This window comes from Dasypus novemcinctus, chromosome 21, assembly GCF_030445035.2.
Source record: "Dasypus novemcinctus isolate mDasNov1 chromosome 21, mDasNov1.1.hap2, whole genome shotgun sequence".
NCBI lineage: Eukaryota > Metazoa > Chordata > Mammalia > Cingulata > Dasypodidae > Dasypus > Dasypus novemcinctus.
In genome coordinates this window covers 80,153,052-80,173,305 of record NC_080693.1, presented here as the reverse complement: position 1 = coordinate 80,173,305, position 20,254 = coordinate 80,153,052, and the positions used below count along the sequence as shown (strand labels likewise).

General features: G+C 53.3%; 2 protein-coding genes across 2 annotated transcripts; both read left to right on the top strand.

Moving 5' to 3' along the window:
- The first annotated feature begins 861 nt into the window (after positions 1-861).
- Positions 862-4,481, top strand: H3-3B (H3.3 histone B). Its single transcript, XM_004450851.5, has 4 exons — positions 862-1,021; positions 1,551-1,688; positions 1,805-1,958; positions 2,061-4,481. Exons 2-4 carry the CDS (start codon positions 1,561-1,563, stop codon positions 2,187-2,189), a joined length of 411 nt encoding a protein of 136 aa, XP_004450908.1. The 5' UTR covers positions 862-1,021; positions 1,551-1,560; the 3' UTR covers positions 2,190-4,481.
- Positions 4,482-14,772: 10,291 nt separating this feature from the next.
- GALK1 (galactokinase 1) lies at positions 14,773-20,241 on the top strand. The gene is made up of 8 exons (XM_058284737.2): positions 14,773-14,977; positions 15,841-16,030; positions 16,449-16,568; positions 16,736-16,871; positions 16,990-17,171; positions 19,583-19,733; positions 19,812-19,974; positions 20,069-20,241. Exons 1-8 carry the CDS (start codon positions 14,813-14,815, stop codon positions 20,138-20,140), a joined length of 1,179 nt encoding a protein of 392 aa, XP_058140720.1. The 5' UTR covers positions 14,773-14,812; the 3' UTR covers positions 20,141-20,241.
- The last annotated feature ends 13 nt before the right edge of the window (positions 20,242-20,254 follow it).

The window sequence follows — 20,254 nt, the reverse complement described above, 5'->3', positions numbered from 1 at the left end:
ATGATTTTATAAGTACTGTTTTGTGTGTTTTCAGGCTGATGTCACAAAATACTCTCATTTCCATATGCTTGAAGTTAGACAAGAAGTAATCTAGTAAGCAACATAATTCTTGAATTATATGATTAAACTGACGAAAGGACTACAGTGAGAAAAGAATAGTGCTGCTATAGCACGTAAAAGAACATAAAGAGTAAACGAAAGAAAAATATGCGCCCTTGTGTTTAGTGGTATATCCTGGGAGGTATTACTTGATACTTTGTATCTATTACCCTTTCCCACCCCACCAAACAAAAACCCTGCTTTTTGGTTAAATGCACATGTGCGATGTATTAAATACTTAGTAACATCATTTACTGAAGTCTAATTCTTACTTACACTGTGTTTAACTATTAAGATGTGATGAAAAGTAAATAACCACAGGGAACACATCTTGTTTTACGCTGGAGAATATTTACAAAAATTTCGTTAAAGAAGCCTCTCATTCCCCTGCAAAATATTAGCTTGATGCAAATAAGATTAGGGTCCAGCCCATCCGGACCTGCTTGGGATCAGTGTAATTCATTTGCATTCACTTTCTATTGTAGAGCTTTGGAACCAAGGGAAGGATCCAAACATAGCTCCATTTTATCCAATCAGAAGGGCCGCTTAGTGTTAAGCTCTGATTCGTCCATTCCTCTTTCCACCCATCCAATCATTAGGCCACTTTAACAGCCAATCAGCGGCCTAGATATTCACCAATCAGGGAACGGGTCCGAAGCACGGCCTTTGTGTCGGGGGATGTCAGCGCGTCGGCGAAAGCTCCCGCCAATAGAAAAAGTCGTTGGTATATGCAAATGAGGGCCTTATGACGCGGGGACGCAGCGTGAAGCGTGGCTATAAAAACGGAAGCATCGGGGGGGTTTGGAGCGCAGAGCGGTTTGGTCGATCGTTGGGGTAGGTTCGCTTTGTGGTGCGACTCTTAGGGGGTAGCAGAAGCGGCGCGTCGGTCGGTCGGAGCAGCACCCTAAGATTTCGGCATTGGGTAAGCTGTTGGCGGATTCGCCCGTGACTTGGGTCCCCGCCAGGCGTTGACGCCACGGGCTGCGGCCGTTGGGAACCGTGTTAAAGGGGGTGGGGACTGCCCGGGCCGCCGGTGTCGTCTGGGGACTGTAGGTTCCCCTTGGGGGCTTCGCTCCGGAATCGCGTCTCCACCTTCTTCGCCCCGGTGGTGATTCAAAGGGCCCGACAGCGGGTTCCGGGTAGCCGGGCCTCCGCCCGTCGAGGAAGGGAAGTGACTCCTCCCCGCGCTCCCCCTCCCGGGGGAGGCGGCTGCTCTTGGTAGTCTGAGTCATTAGGGGAGGGGGAGGCGGCGGCGGCGGTCCTTGGCCATCTGCCGCCGCGAGGCGGGCTGCGGAGGGGCGGGCGAAGGTGGAGGGCGGCCCCCGCCGAGGGGCTGGGGCGCGGAGCCTGCCTCGCATCCCCCCGCCCGCGCCCCGTCCCCGGAGGCAGGCGGGAAGGGAGGGTGCTGGAAGCGCGTCGCGGCCTTTCACAGCCCCGGATGCCCTCTTCAGGTAGAAGAAAATGGCCCGAACCAAGCAGACTGCTCGTAAATCCACTGGTGGGAAAGCTCCCCGCAAACAGCTGGCCACTAAGGCTGCCCGGAAAAGCGCCCCCTCTACCGGCGGGGTGAAGAAACCCCATCGTTACAGGTAGGCAAAGCTGAAGGAAAACAATGACGGGACGACTGCTCGGCGCTGCGGGGTGACGGGGGCCGGGGCGGAGACTGTCGATCGCTGTCTGTCTTACGCTCTCATGTTTGTTTTAGGCCCGGAACCGTTGCGCTTCGAGAGATTCGTCGCTACCAGAAATCCACCGAGCTTCTGATCCGGAAGCTGCCTTTCCAGAGATTGGTGAGGGAGATCGCCCAGGACTTCAAAACTGACTTGAGGTTTCAGAGCGCGGCCATTGGTGCGCTTCAGGTAAGAAGAGGCAAAGCTTTCGTTTTCGTAGGGAGGAGGGGTTGTGTGTGCTTTCTCTTCTCCCCGGAGAGAGTTTAATAGTGTGGCTCTTGTCCCCAACAGGAGGCTAGCGAAGCATACCTGGTGGGTTTATTTGAAGATACTAATCTCTGTGCCATCCACGCTAAGAGAGTCACCATCATGCCCAAAGACATCCAGTTGGCTCGCCGGATACGGGGAGAGAGAGCTTAAGAGAAGGCAGTTTTTATGGTGTTTTGTAGTAAATTCTGTAAAATACTTTGGTTTAATTTGTGACTTTTTTTGTAAGAAATTGTTTATAATATGTTGCATTTGTACTTAAGTCATTCCATCTTTCACTCAGGATGAATGCGAAGTGACTGTCCACAGACCTCAGTGATGTGAGCGCTGTTGCTCAGGAGTGACAAGTTGCTAATATGCAGAAGGGATGGGTGATATTTCTTGCTTCTCATGATGCATGTTTCTGTATGTTAATGACTTGTTGGGTAGCTATTAAGGTACTAGAATTGATAAATGTGTACAGGGTCCTTTTGCAATAAAACTGGTTATGACTTGATCCAAGTGTTTAACAATTGGGGCTGTTAAGTCTGACCATACATCACTGTGATAGAATGTGGGCTTTTTCAAGGATGAAGATACAAGTCTTAACCACAGTGTAACTTACAGTTTCCTTTTAAAAAAAAAAAAAGTAAACCTGGCAGCTATAGAATACACTATGTGCATTTATAATAGCTATTTTATATATTGTAGTGTCAACATTTTTAAATTAAATGTTTTACATTCACATGTGGTGGGGAGTCTTGTCATTAAGGTGTGTGTAATTTTAGAGTCCAGTTGGTTTTCTCCTAACTAGACTGCACTTAATTTCATAGTAGTAAAATGCTGTGCCGCATTATACCTTGCATAAGTCCTCATTCTACCACGTTTAACTAACCCTCTAGCTGATAATGCAGACACTAACGGGGGATTTTATTTATAAGGGCTCTAGAATATACAAGTTATTCACACCAGCATCATCTGTTAGTAATCTGAACTAGTTAGTGCAGCTTTTCATTGTGTTGTGGTTGGTCTCATAACTAGGTTGAGTTTTTCTCCTCTACCAAGAGGAAACAATAAAGTTCTTTTTCCTTGTAGAGTTTGTAGTATAGTGACCCTTAGAGTAAACTTGTGGGAGAAGGACACACAGCTCCAGCTTACTGAACTTCTGCCAGTTAAGATGTAGGGTTAGGTTACATCTGGTATACCATCAAATCACTTTTATAGAGATGGCCTTCAAAGTGGTTTTAAAACTTATCCTTCTATTGGAAGTTTATAGGTCAATTATGTGTGTTGACTTAAATTTACAAATAAACTTGTTTATCCAACTAAGTGTCAAACCTAAATTTGAATGTGCAAAGCTTTAATAAAACCCATTTCCTAGGTTCTTTGTATCCTAAAGTTCGGGCTTAAGAGTACATAAGCTTCCACTTGGTAGATAAAGAAGAATCTTAAAGATAATTGCAGAAAGAAAGCATGAAAACTAATCCCACCAAACACATTTTTTGCTCTAAAAATATTTGCATTGTGGACTTAATACTAATAGGATTCCCCCCATATTAAAATACTTTGATCACATTAAAGGTACAACATAACACAGGCTAGGGGAAACAACTTTAAAATTCTGGGACTCAAATTTGGGATCTTTTCCATCCATCAGCCTTTCAAGCAGGTTCTTTTATAGACGTTTATCTTAATTCAGGCAAGTTATTTTAGATCCATAGGTGTAGAACTCATTGGTCTAAGCCACCTTTATGTTTTCTTAACCAATGATGGCTGCTGGTGGTGTGATGCACAGATGGTAGCGTGAGGAAGGCACAGCCTTAGGAGTTCTGCAGGAAGCTAAGAGCTGTGTATAGGAATACCTGCCCTGTTAAAATAACCTCAGAAACTGTTTTAAGCTTAACAGGTTTTTTTGAGGAAGTAAACTACAGCTTTAGAAGTCAGAAGGCCTTGGTATCATGGTGACTTCATGAGCCTTGAGACCAATAAAATGAAGTGGTTTTATATCGCAGCCAGGTTCATACTTAACGGTTCTGATAGTTTCCTCACTGCACTTAGGACTGAAATCCAGCCCTGTGCTGTGCTCAGGAGTGTCTTGCAGTGTGTAGGTACACAAGTGGACAGAAACTTTAAGTGCTGGAGAGTTAACGTGTTGAGTTAATGTATTTGGTAACTCAAGTGGGTGGCACTGTTGAACCTCTCCATTCTGCATCCTGATAACAGAAGTCTTGGATTTTATTACTCCGCCTGGAATCTGCTATTGAGGTACAACTATGGCTTCTGAACTTTGCTTGAACACATTTAACCCAGACAAAAAATTCTTGGTTCCAGGAAGCTACTCACACAGGATATTGCTGGCTAAGGGCCATAGAGCAGTCTGTGAGGAGGAAAGCAAGCAAAAGGTGGAGCCTATCACAGTACCCTGTGCCCTTGATGGATGAGACAAAAATAAAGGTTTTAAAGTTATGAGACTTGCTCATCTTGTTAATGGTTTTTCATTTGAATGACAGCTGTTTATTTCACAAACAATTTCCTCTGGGGAAATAAATGTCCAGAAAGAAAGCCTTGCCTCCTGACTCAACTTGGGAGGGGCATTCAGTAATGAGACTTGCTGGGGAGACTCCATCAAGGTGACATGGCTTGTCCATGAAAGTGCCTGTTGAAGTATGTGAAAAGTGCTAAATGTCTTGGTTTGGCAGTAAGTTAAATTTCCTACATGTTCTAGCTTGGTAGAAGGGACTGACCTTAGGAAAAGAAGCCAGGTTTGAAGAGCACATCCCTCTAGTTTTTGGTTTTTTTAAAAGATTTTTTAAAAAATTATCCCACTCCCTATTTTGCTCTTGCTTTCTGCTCTCAGTGTCCATTAGCTGTGTGCTCTCTCTGCTGTCTTCTCTTTAGGAGGCACCAGGAATTGAACCTGGGACCTCCCTTGTGGGAGAGAGGCACTCAATTCCTAAGAGCAACCTCAGCTCTCTGCTTTGTTGTGTCTTAGTGTCTTTCCTCTTTATGTCTCCTTGTTGCATTATCTTGTCAGCTTGCCATGCCTGCCTGTTACGCCACTTTGCTGTCTTATGTTCTTTAGGAGGCACTGGGAACTGAACCCGGGACCTCTCGTGTGTGTGTGGTAGGTGGGAGATCAGTTACTTGAGACACATCTGCGTCCTCTAGTTTTAATTATATCACCGTACATATTGTAAATAGGACACATTTTCTGTATTTTGTCTCTCCAGCTTAAATCATCTGGTCCACGTGCCAATTGGGGAGGAAGTTGCAATGTTTGACGTGGGCCCAAGGAGTAGGTCTGCAGACTGTTGAGTGCAGCTATACTTGGTAGGGGAAAAGGGAAAAATCGTGATAAGATAGGGAAACAGGTGCTAGTTCACCTGGGTTGGGCACTGCTGCTCCTGAACAGGGCTTGGTTCAAACCTGGGAGCCAGCTTGGGGCCCAACCAGGGGCCTTTGCTGCCACCTGGCCAGTGTCTCTGAGTGTGGGTAAACTGGCCCTGAGCTGAACAGCTGGACTGGAAATGTACACAGCCACTCACGGCATCACTCCTCAGCTGTCCCTAACAGTGGCCTCCCCTGCATCCCCACCTCCCCCATCCCCACTGGACTTCGTGCACGCACACAGGTTGTGGCCTGTGCGTCAGTTGGAAAGCAGGTCCCTTCTGGACCACCTTGAGGGAGAACAGCGAAGGGCTGTTTCTGCCAGCAGATCAGCAGGAGACGCTGGTCCTGCCAGGTGGTCGCAACAGATGCTCCAGAATGACAGAGCCCAGGACCAGGGATCAGAGCCCCAGGCCTGCAGCCCATCGAGCCTGCCACAGGGAAAAGCGCAGTGGGCGATCACCAGCAGTCATCTCGCTGGGGGTCAGGCCCTAACCCAGGGCCTCTCCATCCCCTGGCCACACCTTGCCTGGGCTCTCATAGCTGCTTCCTTCCCTCACCCTAACAGCAGCCCTTTCACGCCCTGTGGCATATCAGGGAGGTGCCCGGGTCTCATTGCTGACGTTCCATCGAGGCCTGGTTCTCTCCGACAACTTCAGCACAGACACCGGGCTCTCCAGGTATCTTCTCAAGGACACAGAGCAGGAGGGAAAAGGAGAGCCAGCCAGTTTCTTGCCCAGGCTACCACCCTGAGGCCCACAGCACCCCAGGAGAAGGCTGAGGGCACCTTCCTGGGCCAGTTGGCAGGACCTTTGGTTCTCTGACCCCTTTGTCGGCAGGCCTGGGGAACAAGGAAGGCCACAGTCCTCCCCAACCCTCCCCAGCCCCAGAAGAAGGTGTGGCTGGCTGTGGCAGCTGTTGTTGTTTTTTCAAGCTTTAGATTACATAAATACTACATCAAAAATATAAACAGACTTGCAACTCCTACACTCTGATTTGTTGGACTTATCTCACTCAGCTAACATGGAGGTGAAGAAGGTCAACCACCACACCAGGGAGCCAAGAGTGCCTACAACTGAAAGCAGGAGGATTGCATCCAGCATCCATGTAGAATCTAAGCCCCCTCTTGATATAGATGTGGAGTGGACACAACCATTCTAAGGGCCACAGGATGGAGGAATAGAGTATGGATTAGAGTGGACTTACTGATATTCTATTCATGAACTATTGTGATTAATAATCGAATAAAATGTGGCATTGGTGTGGAGAAAGTGGCCATGGTGGCTGCTGGGGGTAGGGAGTGGGAGGAAAAGATGTGACGTGGGGGCGTTTTCAGGACTTGGAGTTGTCCTGGGTGGTGCCGCAGGAACAGTTACCGGACATTGTGTGTCCTCCCATGGCCCACTGGGTGGACTGTGGGAGAGTGTGGACTATGGTGTGGACCATTGACCATGAGGTGCAGCAGTGCTCAGAGATGTATTCACCAAGTGCAATGAATGTCTTATGATGATGGAGGAAGTGGTTGTTATGGGGGGAGGAGTGAGGTGTGGGGGTGTGGGGGGTATATGGGGACCTCATATTTTTTTAGTGTAACATTAAAAAAATAAAGACAAAAAAATATAGAGAGGATATTATGCAGCTGTAAGAAGAAATGAAGTCCTAAAGCATATGACGTGGATGAACATGGAGGACATTATTTTGAGCAAAGCAAGCCAGACACAAAAGGACAAATACTGTATGATTGCGTTACTATGAACCAAGCATACTGTGTAACATATTGCATGATTTAAAATATGTGTGTATCCAGTACGTTTAATTGAGAAATGGATGTTTTATTAAACTTTTCTTTTTTCAATATTGTTTATATTTTCAATTATTAAATGTACAAAATAAAGTTAACAAGTTATATATACATAATGAAAAATATATATATGGGAGGGAAGCAGATGTGGCTCAAGCAGCTGGGTGCCTGCCTACCACATAGGAGGTCCTGGTGGGTCCTGGTGCCTCCTAAAAAGAAGATGAGCACACAATGAACAGACAGCAGACAGTGAGTGCAAAAAAATACAAGCAGGGGGAGAAATAGAATCTTTCAAAATATATACGTATAGGGGACTCCCATACATCCCATCCCCTCCCTCTCCCACCTTTTCCCACATCAACTTCCTTCATTAGTGTGGTACATTTGTTACAATTGATGAACACAGGTTGAAGCGTTGCTACTAACCATGGACTATAGTTTACATTATAATTTACCCTTTGCCCCACACTATTTTATAGGTTTTGACAATATTTGTCATGGCCTGTATCCATCATTGCAATGTTATTCATAACAAATCCAGTGTCCCCCAGATGCCCCATGTTAGGCTTAATTCTTCCCTCTCCCTCCCCTCTGAACCTCTGGTGGCCACTGCTGTTGTATCAATGGCACATGGTCTTCCATTGCTAAAATATTAAGTCTACTTTGGTCTGTAGTTGCATTTCCCCCTTATGTTTGTTCATTCCTCAGTCTTGAGGATTTGGGGATGGTGATGCCCACTCTCTTTCTGAATTAACCGGGCTTAGGTCCCATGGGGCAGATGGATGGAACTGTCTTGCTTGCAGTTGTAGATATTCTGTTTCTTGGAAAGGGCATTGCCCGTTGTCCTGGGTGAGTCCAATGAACTGGAGAGTGGGTGTTACACCTCTTCTGAGATTCAGGGCTCAACTGGCAGCTGGGAGGGTCTTGAGTTAATCCTCAGGGAGGCTGGCAAAGGGCCTCTAGAGTGAGGCGCTGGTGCGCCCTGCTCCCTGTGGTCCTGCCGACTGCCCAGCAGCTTCAGGCAATTAGGAATCCCATCTGGACACCCCCAAGCAGAGCCCCAGGGCGCCCTCTGCATGATGTGCCCCAGCCTGTTCTGGCATCTTCGCCTGTGCACCACACCCACTTCCCAGCAGGGGCCATTTCGTGGGTCAGGCACAGGAGCAAAGGACCCAACCCCCCACCCCACCTACCCCATTGCCCTTGACCAAGGAGGAAGCCTAGAGGTCACACGCCCTCCTGGGAAACAAGTGAGGCTGTGGCGTCTGAAGTGGCCATAGGGCCACACATGATCTGGAAAGAGGGACACAGGCGGGTGGCCAGGCTCTAGGGGCTCCTCATCTCAGCTGCCTGAACTCACTGCAGAAGCCACAGTTCTGGGAATAGCGCATGGAAGGGAGGGTGGACAGAGAAGTCCTGGCTCATCAAGCTGCCTGAGACGAGCCTGGCGTGGGAGCCCCAGCCCCTCAGTCACCACTTCTGCCACTCAGGCGGGGCTCAGCAGGCACTGGTCTCCCCAGGCTGCGCCCCACTCCCACCCCAGCTGGCCCCCTGGTTGGTCTCATCTCCCCCTCCTCTCACACAACTGAAGCCCCAGGGAGAGGGTCATCTCAGACATCACCAGGACCAGCGACAATGGCTCTGGGAAGGAGAGGCCGCTGGGGTGCTGGCTGAAGGCAGGTGGCTTTTGCTGAGGGGCATGTGCCCTTGGAGGTGGGGCCCGGGCTCCACTAGCCCCTCGCCTGCCCACCCCCTCTCTTGGGCACTTTAGGTCCCAGAACCGTCCTTACCCACAAGCTCCTCACTGCCTAGGAAGGATGAGCTTGGGTTCTGCTGACCCTGCAGGCCTCTCCCTAGCCAGCTTCAGGCCTCTGGCCAGTCTCCGTCGTCCTGCCCACCTCCAGCAGCCTGGAGGCCTGGACCAGCCGCCACGGTGCCAGCCAGCAGCTTCCTGGCCAGTGCCAGGTGCAGGAGGCAGCTGCAGCCCTCAGCTTTCAGCGGCTTCTTGTCGGTCTGGACTTTCTCCATGCCCGTTGCCAGGGCGGTTGTCAGCCTGGAGGGCGGCAACTTCCTGGGCAGGGCAGGGGCACCAAATAAAGATTGTGTGGCAGCTGGGCCCTCTTAGCAGGTATGTCTGGGGCCGGGGAAGGACAAGAGGCTGCCGGCATGACAAAGGCAGGGGCTGAGACTTGCTTACTTCTGGAGCCACGCCTGGCACATGGCAGAGGCTCCAGGCACATTTGCTGACCACACCAAATGGCCCTGGCAGTGCCACAGCACAGCTGGCTGGATCTCCTGGCACAGGTGACAAAGAAGTGGGCCAGTTCCCCAGAGGCTTGGTTGCTTGCCTGGACTTCCAAGTTGGGGGCTTTCCACGTAGAATCTGGGGCTGCACCGAGGAGGAGCTGAGGTTTAGATTTTGGCACTTTGGTAAGTGGGGGCTGTTAGAGCAGAGGTGGCAGCAGGGCAGACTGCTCATGGGGGACAGGCATGGTGGAGAGAATTAAAATAACTGGGATTCATTCATGACCCCTTGGCCCTTTGTGCTGTGCTGATACAAGGGAGTTCTTGGCCTGCAGAATGAGGACAGATGCTGGAATGCAGTGTCCCCGTGAAGGTGCTGCCTCCTCCCCCACTCCGAGTCCTGTGACACCTGGCCAGGAACCGGGTGGAAGGGTCAAAGGTCAAGGAAGACTTTCTTCTGAACAAATTAGATGTAACACACTGGGCAGGATTCAAAAACCAAGTAAACACATCCCCAAATAAAATCAATGTTTCAGAGTCCATCTCAAACAAAGCAGGAGCATTTCCCCCTTTGACCAAATCAAGATTCTCTAAGAAAAACAATGAAAAGGGTAAATAGGGGTGAAATTTTCAATCAAAATGAAACAATGGAAATAAAAACCAGGGGCGTGGGCTCAGAAGCAGCCAGGTTTCTTCCCCTCTCCTGAACTCCCCAAGCCCTTTCTCCACTCCTCCGTGGAGCACTTATCTCGGTTGGAGAGAGTCAGATTTGTGGGTCCCAGCCAGACTGTGGGAACCTGAGGCTTTTATCTGTCCAGCCAATTGCACGCAGGAGAGTTCAATAATGCCAGCTGAGTTAATGGATGACTGATGATAATAATAGCTGTGTGCAGGCTGCAAAAACTTGACACCAACTGCCAGTGACTACAATCGCTTTAAACCCTCAACTACCTGGACTTCGGCCAGACCCCACAGGTTCAGGGCCGTCTCCTGCAGGTTCGGGGGCCCAGGCCATCCACACTTCTGACCAGCCGGCTACAGATTCAGGGGTTCCCATCTCCCCTCGGATTCGATCATCTGCTGGACCAAGTTACAGAAGTCCCTGAAGGCATGTACTTGTGATTATGTTTTATTATAATGAAAGGATACAAATAAAAAGCAGCCCAAAGAGCAGAAGCAGACGGCGAGGCCTGGGAGGGTCTCAGATGCCAGCTTCTGTGTCCTTGCCACGTGGAGTCAGAAGGCTTCGCCCTCCTGACACAGCAGGTATCTTAGCAATCGTGACAGCTCACCTGAGTGTCAAGCATCCAGAGCTTTTAGGGGGTTTGGTAAGGGGGGCGTGGTCTATGGACCTCAATCTCCAGCCGGCCCCTCTCCCCTCCCAGAGGTGGGAGGTTGTGCTGATGTGAAGCGGCTCAAAGTCCAACCCCCTAATCACCTGGTGGGACTTTCAGGTGCGACCAGGCCAGGCCCCTCCCTAAGACTACCTGTGGCTGGTCACAGCCGGTCAACTCCTTAGTATAAACCATCAGATGTGGTCCTGGGCCACCTGGAATAGCAGCACTCCCAGGAAATTCCAGATATTTAGGGGTTCCCTCCTAGGAAGTGGGGACAATCACCAGCCCAAGTTCTTGTTATACTATGACAGCCAACATTTACTCTGTGCTTACTGAGTGACAGGTGCTGGGCTGGACATTTAATGAAGATGTCTCATTCAGTCCCTTTCATTATGGTCCACCCCTAAGGACTCACTAGCCACATTTGACAGAGGAGGAACAAGCTCAGAGAGGCCTAGGCAAATGCCAGAGATCACACAATAATAAGCGGGGGGGGGGGGGGGGCTTTGGGCTCAGGATGCTGGATATCAAAACTGAAGGGTAGGAGGGAGCGGATGTGGCTTGAGCAGTTGAGCTCCCACCTCACACATGGGAGTTCCTGGGTTCGGTTCCCTGTGCCTCCTGAAAAAACCAAGAAACAAAACAAGCAGTGCTCAAAAGACTGGGCTTCTGTTTACCATATGGGAGGATCCAGGCTTGATCCCCAGAGCCTCCTGGGAAAGGCGTGTCAGGACTGTGCAGTGAGGGATGCAACAAGATGACAAGCAAAAAAAGAGAGAGGCAGGGGAGAGTCAAGGCATGGTGCGACAGAAACCAGGAACTGAGGTGGCACAAGCGACAGGGTACCTCTCTCCCACATTGGAGATCCCCAGGATAGAATCTTGGTGAAGCCTAGAGGAGAAAATCAGAAGAGAAGAAAAAAAGAAACAGACACAGAAGATCACACGGCGAATGGACACAGCAAAACAGGATGGTGGGGTGGGGGGGAGGGGAAAAAAGTAGATTAAAGAAATGATGGAACCAGACAGCATGTAACTAATGATTTACAGAATTAATACTCATTGAACATTCACTAAAACAAAAACCAAAAAACCAAATCAAATAAGCAAAACGAATGGAAAAACCAACTCAGGGAAGCTGATGTGGCTCAGTGGTTTAGTGCCAGCTTCCCACATACAAAGTCCTGGGTTCAATCCCTAGTCCTGGTACCTCAAAGACAAAAGAAAACAAAAAGCCTGAAGGGTGTGTGGGGGTTATACAGGAATTCTGTATTTTCTATGTGATTTTTCTGTAAACCTACAATTGCTCTGATTTTTAAAAATGATATTAAGTAGCAAATTAAAACAGTGAAAAAACAAAAAACCAATACAGGGAGGTGGCTAAAGAATGGGCAGAGCGGGGTTGCCAGTGAAAGCGTTGTACGCATTCGCTTGGCACCACCACCGGAGTGGAGTCTGGTAGAGGGGCAAGGTTTGTGTGTTTAATTCCATTTCAACTAGCCTCAAGGGCCACTCTGTTTATATTTGTTTTTGTTTTACTATGCCAAAAAATAGTCGACTGAACAGTGCTCAAAATGAGCAGGCCAGCTGATGAAATTTGGAATTTCTTTTATTGCAATGTATGCTTTTTAAAAACAGCTTTATTGAGATATAATTCACACAGGTACAATTCATCCATTTAAAGTGGACAAATATAAAAATAAATAAATAAATAACGTGTACAAGTCAACGGTTTTTAGTATAGTAACAGAGATGGGCAAATAACACCAAAGTCAAATTTAGAACATTTTCCACAGCACAAAGAGAAACCCCTTTAGCTATCACCACCCTGGCTAGGCAACCCCTCCTTACTGAGATTTTCCCTCTATTGGGCATTTCATTTGAATGCAATCATATATCTGTGGTCTTTTGTGACTGGCTTCTTTCATTCAGCATAATGTTTTCAAGGTTCATCCATGGGTGGCACGTAGAGGAACTTCATTATTTTTTAGGACTGAACACTATTCCATTGTGGGGATAGACCAAATTTTGTTTACCCACTTACCGGCTGATGGACACCTGGGTTGTTTCCACCTGTGGGGTAGTTGTCTGTTCTCTGTGTCTATTTGCTGCGTCTTCTTTGTCTGCTTCTGTTGTTGTCAGTGGCACGGGAATCTGTGTTTCTTTTGGTTGCATCATCTTGTTGTGTCAACTCTCCATGTGTGGTGCCATTCCTGGGCAGGCTGCACTTTCTTTCGCACTGGGTGGCTCTCCTTAAGGGATGCACTCCTTGCGCATGGGGCTCCCCTGCATGGGGACATCCTTGCGTGGCACAGCACTCCTTGCACGCATCAGCACTGTGCGTGGGCCAGCTGCACACGGGTGAAGGAGGCCCGGGGTTTGAACCACGGACCTCCCATGTGGTAGACAGACACCCGAACCACTGGGCCAAGTCTGCTTCCCTGTATATACATTATTGTTGGAGCACTGGTTTTCAGTTCTCTTGGGTATATATCTAGCAGTGAGATTGTGTGTCTTTGTTTAATTCTTCAAGCGATACCCCAGGTTTTTGCTATAATGGGATGTGAGCGGTTGGAAAAGCCCTTTTCCATCGCTGACCATCCCCAGCAAACATCCAGGTCATCTGTTGTTCTTCTCGGTGGACCCATAACGCACATCTGCTGGCCTGGCATGTCCAGGCATGAACCTGGCATTGCCTCAGTGTCCTGGGCTAGCTAAGACCTTGGCATATTCCAGGACAGGCACCAAAGAGGCGATACCCCCTGTAGCAATTTGATGTAATTGATGAATTCCAAAAAGAAATAGTGGATTAAGTTTGTATTCTGATCTGTACCTGGGTTTGATTGAGTTATCATTAGGGCGTGAAGTCCCCACCCCTTGGTGGGTGGAGACTCATGGATAAGAGGCACAACAAAGGACAGAGTTGGAGCTTTTGATGCGGGGATTTCTGGTGTTAGAGTTTGATGCTGAAGACCCAGGAAGTCAGCACGCAGAGGAAAGAGAAGCCAGCCCAGGAAGGAAGGAAGGAACCTTGAAACCAGAGTAAAACAAGCCCCAGGAACGTAGGAACCCGGGAAGCCTGAACCCTCGCAGACGTCGGCAGCCATCTTGCTCCAAATAGACGTTGGTGAGGGAAGTAACTTATGCTTCATGGCCTGGTATCTGTAAACTCCTGCCCCAAATAAATACCCTTTATGAAAACCAACCAATTTCTGGTATTTTGCCTCAGCACCCGTTTGGTTGACTAATACATTCCCCAACCCCCTTCCCACAGGGAGGCCCACAGCAGGCAGCCATTTTAGTGTTAGTTCTTATGTTTAGGCCTTTGATCCATTTTGAGTGCATTTTTGTATGTGGTGTGAGGCAGGGGTCCACTTCCATTCTTTGGCATGTGCCTACATTTTCTCTTAGGAGTTTTCAGGGCTGTCTTTTGAATTCCCTGCTCTTCTGGCCACCCCCCCGAGCAGACCGCAAGCTCTGTACACAGCCCCCACCACCCCAATCCCAGACAGCACATGGGCTAGCGTATCCGCCTGTCCTGCAATATCGGCGCGAGGTTTCCCAGCGGTGGGGAGTGGACAGGCGTCGGGGCAGCGCTGGGGCCAGCCTGTGGGTAGGACGTCGGCAGGTAAAGGGCGCGGCGGCGAGGATCTGATTCTGAGCCCCCGGCGGGGCCCCTGCGGCCAGGGCGGGGACTGAGGCAGCACCTGCCGGACCTGCGGCCCGACCTCCCCCCGCGGCCGCCTCCGCTCGCCACCTGTGCCCCAGGCTCCCCCCCCCCCCCCCCCCGCGCCCCACAGGTGCGTTCCCGAGGGAGTGGCCCGCGGGGGTGCGGGAGGTGGGTGGGAAGCGAGCCCCCGCCCGGGTCCCGCCCCGCAGCCCCCGCCGGGCGCGCGCGCACGGCCGGCGGGAGGGCGGTGCGTGCAGGAATGTGCGCCTCCCGCCGCGCGGGGCCCCGCCCCGGCCTCCAGCGCCGCCGGGGCCGCGCGGGGCGGTGCGTGGCGGGCTGCGCGCCGCAGGGCGGGCGACATGGCTGCTGCGCCGCCGCCCCGGGTGGCGGAGCTGCTGGCCGAGGCGCGCCGGGCCTTCCGGGCGGAGTTCGGGGCCGAGCCCGAGCTGGCCGTGTCGGCGCCGGGCCGCGTCAACCTCATCGGGGAGCACACGGACTACAACCAGGGCCTGGTGCTGCCCATGGTGAGGCCGGGGAGGGCGCGCCCCGAGCCCGGGGGGCTGCGCCGCGCGGGCAGCCCAGACTTTTCCCTCCGAGTTTGGGAGGGGCGCCCCCGGGACCTTTTCCAGGCATTTCCCCCCCGTTGGCTGGCTGGAAGCCGGGATCCCGCGAGGAGGTGGGCTGGGAGAGGGTGTGCGGAGGTCCCTGCGCCCCAGCCCGCCCCCTCTGGGGACCTGGTCCTCGCCAGCAACCTGGGAACGGGGCGACCTCAAAGTGCGGGGTCCCGGTGTAACCTGGCAGAAGGGTCACGCCGGACCTCAGGCGTCCTGAGATCCTGAGACTCCTGGTCACTTTACACAGGAGGAGGCCGATCCCAGAGAGGGCGCGTGATCTGCTCAGGGCTACCCAGCAGGATCTTGGAGGGCCTCTGACTAGAAGTCAGGCCCCCTGTCTCTCAGCCCAGGGTCCTTTCCACCCCCGCTCTGCAGCTTAGCAAGTGAGGGGGTACAGCGCATCCCAGGCTGCCCCAAAATGGGAAGGCATCAGGGCCCCTCCGGTTGTTTACCGGGAGCTCTCTCCCCCTTGCCCCACAGCTGGGAGTCCGTGCTCAGGGCCAAGTCCAAGGCTGTGCTCAGGTTCTGTCTGGCTCCACCCTTGACTCAGGGGCCCAAAGCCCCCAGGGCCTGGCCAGCACGCAGGCCCTCTCCCTTTCCTGTAACCTGAAGGCCGCTGCAGGGCTGGGTGGAGCCTGGCCTGACCGCCTCTTCCCAGGCCCAGGGGACCCCCGCCCCCCATTCCTCAGAACCTTGCTGGAGTTGGGGGGGGGGGCTGGACTGGCTTCTCCTCTGCCCCCTGGCAGAACCTGGACATCTGTCTCTCCTGGCAGGCGCTGGAGCTGGTGACCGTGCTGGTGGGCAGCCCGCGCGTAGACGGGCTCGTCTCCCTTCTCACCACCTCCGAGGAAGCCGACGAGCCCCGGCGGCTGCAGTTCCCGCTGCCCACTGCCCAGCGGTCACTGGAGCCCGGGACCCCCCGATGGGCCAACTATGTCAAGGGAGTGATTCAGCACTACCCAGGTGTGGGGCCCAGCTAGTCCTGGTTCATTAGCTCCTCCTTGCACCGTGGGGTAGGCTGGCAGGGTGGCGCATCCCTGTGCGTACAGATGAGGAAACCAAGGCTGCGGTAGGCTCCGGAACCTGCCCTGGGCTGCCCAGTACATGACCGGAGGAGCCAGGGGTCAGACCTCATCCTGTGGCCTCCAGGGCCCTAAACCAGGGGAGACCCGGGAAGACCATCTCAGGAGCCCCAGAAGGTGGGGAGTGGGGGAGAGGGGTTGGCCCCTGGCCTCGCTGGTCAGTGACCTCTGACAGTTGAGGCACATCCCCTGGAAGCGGCCTGCCAGGCCGTCACCTCCCTTCATTCCAGAAAACATGCCCTTCTTGTGCCACCCTCCTAGACAGCTCCTTCTCACCTACCCCCCTCTTGCCCGTGCAGCTGCCCCGCTTCCTGGCTTCAGCGCAGTGGTGGTCAGCTCGGTGCCCCTGGGGGGTGGGCTGTCTAGCTCCGCATCCCTGGAAGTGGCCACGTACACTTTTCTCCAGCAGCTCTGTCCAGGTACCACCTAGGCCTCGGCCCTACCCTCCTTCCCCTGCGAGGCTGAGGGAGGAAGTGGGGAAGCTCCTTGGAAGGTCTTTGGAGCTACTGCTGTTCTCATCTGCCCACCCCTTGACCCCCCCCTCCTGGGCCTCAGCCTCTCCACTCCACCCCGCCCTGTGCCGTAGACTCGGGACCAATAGCTGCCCGGGCCCAGGTGTGCCAGCTGGCCGAGCACAGCTTCGCGGGGGTGCCCTGCGGCATCATGGACCAGCTCATCGCCCTGCTGGGGCGGAAAGGCCACGCGCTGCTCATTGACTGCAGGTCAGGGGCTCCCCTTGCGCCCTTCCCGCCTCGGAATCAGGATCTCCTGGGTCGCCCTGGCGTGCCACGCAGGTACTTGGCCTTGGCTCCTTCCCCACTCCAACCAACTGCACCCCAGGTCCCTGGAGACAAGCCTGGTGCCGCTGTCGGACCCCAAGCTGGCAGTGCTCATCACCAACTCCAACGTTCGCCACTCACTGGGCTCCAGCGAGTACCCCCTGCGGCGGCGCCAGTGTGAAGAAGTGGCCCGGGCGCTGGGCAAGGAGAGCCTGCGGGAGGTGCAGCTGGAGGAGCTCGAGGGTGAGAGTGGCTGGGCGCGCTCGGTCCTGGGGGTGCCTGGGCACCCTTGGGGCTGCTGTGGCCTTGGCATGGCCTTGACTGTCATCTCCAGGGACCTGCTGCCCTGTTCTGCCCAGACCCTCTAAACACTGCAAACCTAGGGCTCAACCTCAGCAGGGCTGCTTGGAAATCTTAACACGGTTTTTTTTTTTCCTAATAAGAAAATTATATCTCCATCGTGGAAAACGTAGAAAAGTACAAAGAAGACAAGGCTAAGCTATATGGCCACCACCTGGAGATAGTCGCTGTTAGCATTTTAGCATGTCTCCTTCCAGTAGTTTTCTGTACAAAGTTGAGTATATAGGAGCATCACCTGCTTCTTTTTTTTTAAACTTACCATTCAATTGGAATCTTTTCCTGTGCCGTGAAAGATCCATCATCAACATGATTTCTTTTAGTTGCATAATTTAGGTGCATAGTACAGATGCGCCGTGATTTCCTTACTCATGTTCTGATACCGCATCATAAATATAAACTCATTTATCCTTCTGTGACCCCAGGGAGCAGGTCCTAGGATTATGCCCATTTTTTAGAGGGGGATTCCCAGGTAAGCGGCAATGTCAAGTAGCACGAGCGCACGTTCTTAACGCTGCTCTGTGCTGCCACGTTGGGAGTTGGCGCTCTGCAGCAGTGTGGGCGTGCCCTTTAGGGGACACGAGCCAGCCCCAGTAACCCTTCTCGTCTTCCTGTGGGAACTGTCCCCCGGAGCAGCCATTCAAACCTGTCCCGCGCGCCCTGCGAAGATGACCGCACCCGAGGCTTTCTCCCAACCCCTCCTCTTCAGCCCGTCTCCCTCCTCTGGGGCCTGTGCCAGCAGCACCCCGCCTCTCTTAAACCTCCCTTCCTCCTGTCCTCAGCTGGCTCCCTCCTGTCTGTCTTCAAAACACAGCCTCCTCCCCTCTTAAAAGTGGGTGTGCGTCCTCTGCCAGGCTCCTCAGAAGAGGACCTGGTGCTCCTCCCTCATCTGCATCCGCCTGTCATCCCGCAGCGCCTGTCCCATGGCCCGGCCTCCCAGCAGGACAGCGGCTTCCTTCCTGAGTTGCACAAGGCCTCCTCGGGGGCCGCCAGAACCGCTTGCTCACAGCCGTCGTCTTTCTCTGCCTGTGCCTCCCCCAGGCTTTGTCCTCTGCAGACTTGAATCCGGGTCTCCATGCCGTCCCTCCTGGCGGCAGCCCTGCCTTTCCACCCAGGCCTTTGCCTGGCCCCAGCGGGTCCGCCCTCCTCCCCCACTCCCTCCTCCCCCACTCCCTCCTCCCCCTCCTCCTCGCTGAGACCTCACAGTCACCTCTGAGTCCTTGTCCCCCCGCCCCCCGCCCCACCTGACCTCTGCCCTTCCTTTCCTCACCCGGTCAGGCCCCCAGTGCGCTGCTTCTCCAGCCTCTGAGGCCTTCTGCCCAGGGCCAAGCTCTTGTCCTCTGGTCCTCAGCTCTGTCCCTCCCCGGCTCGACAAGCTTTCTTTTTCCTTTTTTTTTTTTTTAAAGATTTTTATTTATTTCTCTCCCCTTCCCCCCCCACCCTGGTTGTCTGTTCTCTGTGTCTATTTGTTGCGTCTTCTTTGTCCGCTTCTGTTGTTGTGAGCGGCCCGGGAACCTGTGTTTCTTTTTGTTGCATTATCTTGTTGTGTCAGTTCTCCATGTGTGCGGCAGGCTGCACTTTGCTTCGCGCTGGGTGATTCTCCTTATGGGGTGCACTCCTTGCGCCTCCTTGTGCGTGGGGCTTCCCTACGCGGGGGACACTCCTGCGTGGCACGGCACTCCTTGCATACACCAGCACTGAGCGTGGGCCAGCTCCACACGGGTCAGGGAGGCCCGGGGTTTGAACCGCGGACCTCCCATGTGGTAGACGGACGCCCTAACCACTGGGCCAAGTCTGCCGCCTCCACAAGCTCTTTCGGCTGCATGTGGAATCAGGTGACCAAGTTGCCCGGGCACCCAGGGCTGCTTTGTCAACACGAGTGGCATGTCTTCGCCCTCCTGCTCTACTGTGGCCTCTTGACTCTCCCGCTCACCTTGGAAGCCCCTGTAAAGCCTGGGGCTTCAGCTGCTGTTTATCGAGCACCCCCTGGATGGCAAGCATCCTGCCGGGGGCTGTACAGGTGTTAGCATGACCAGTCCTCCCTGCACCTGAACAAGGCAGGTATTGTCCGGTTTTCAGGTGACAAACGGTAAGAGAGCTTAGGCAGCTTTGACCTGTGACTTTGTGTCCACCTTGGAGGCCTGCTCCAGCCCTGTGCAGCTTCCACCTCTGCCCTGCGTGGGTGCTTGGTAGAACTGTCCAGTACCACTGCCCCGGAGCTCCTGTGGCCCGTCCTGACATCTGCAGGGGCCCAGCGGCCATGGGAGGTGGGTCTGCTGACATCTTTTCCTCCCCAGCTGGCAAAGAGCTGGTGAGCAAAGAGGGCTTCCGGCGGGCACGGCACGTCGTGGGCGAGATCCGACGCACCGCCCAGGCGGCGGCTGCCCTGAGCCGCGGGGACTACAGGGCCTTCGGCCGCCTCATGGTGGAGAGTCACCACTCGCTCAGGTGAGGCCCTCGGCTGTTCCCCACCTCCCGGGCACGGGCCCTTCCCAGGCCTGCCCCCTCCTTATGTCCCCTGCACAGGGATGACTATGAGGTGAGCTGCCCCGAGCTGGACCAGCTGGTGGAGGCCGCGCTCTCTGTGCCTGGGGTTTACGGCAGCCGCATGACGGGTGGCGGCTTTGGTGGCTGCACGGTGACACTGCTGGAGGCCGCCGCCGCTTCTCGCGCCATGCAGCACATCCAGGTGGGTGGGTCCCTGAGCCTTGGGGGGCCCTTGGCTTGAGACCAGCTGGTCCCCGGGCCCTGCGGTGGCTCATACCCCTCCCGCCTCCCCGCAGGAGCAGTACAGCGGTACAGCCACCTTCTACCTCTCCCAAGCCGCCGATGGGGCCAACGTGCTGCCCGTGTGACGTGCCCTGGGGCCCACCCGACCTGCGAGCCCTTGGGCTCTGTGCCTGGCACCGCACTTGCTGCATCTGGTGCTCAATAAACTTGTGCCTCCAACCACGAACCCTGCCTCTAGA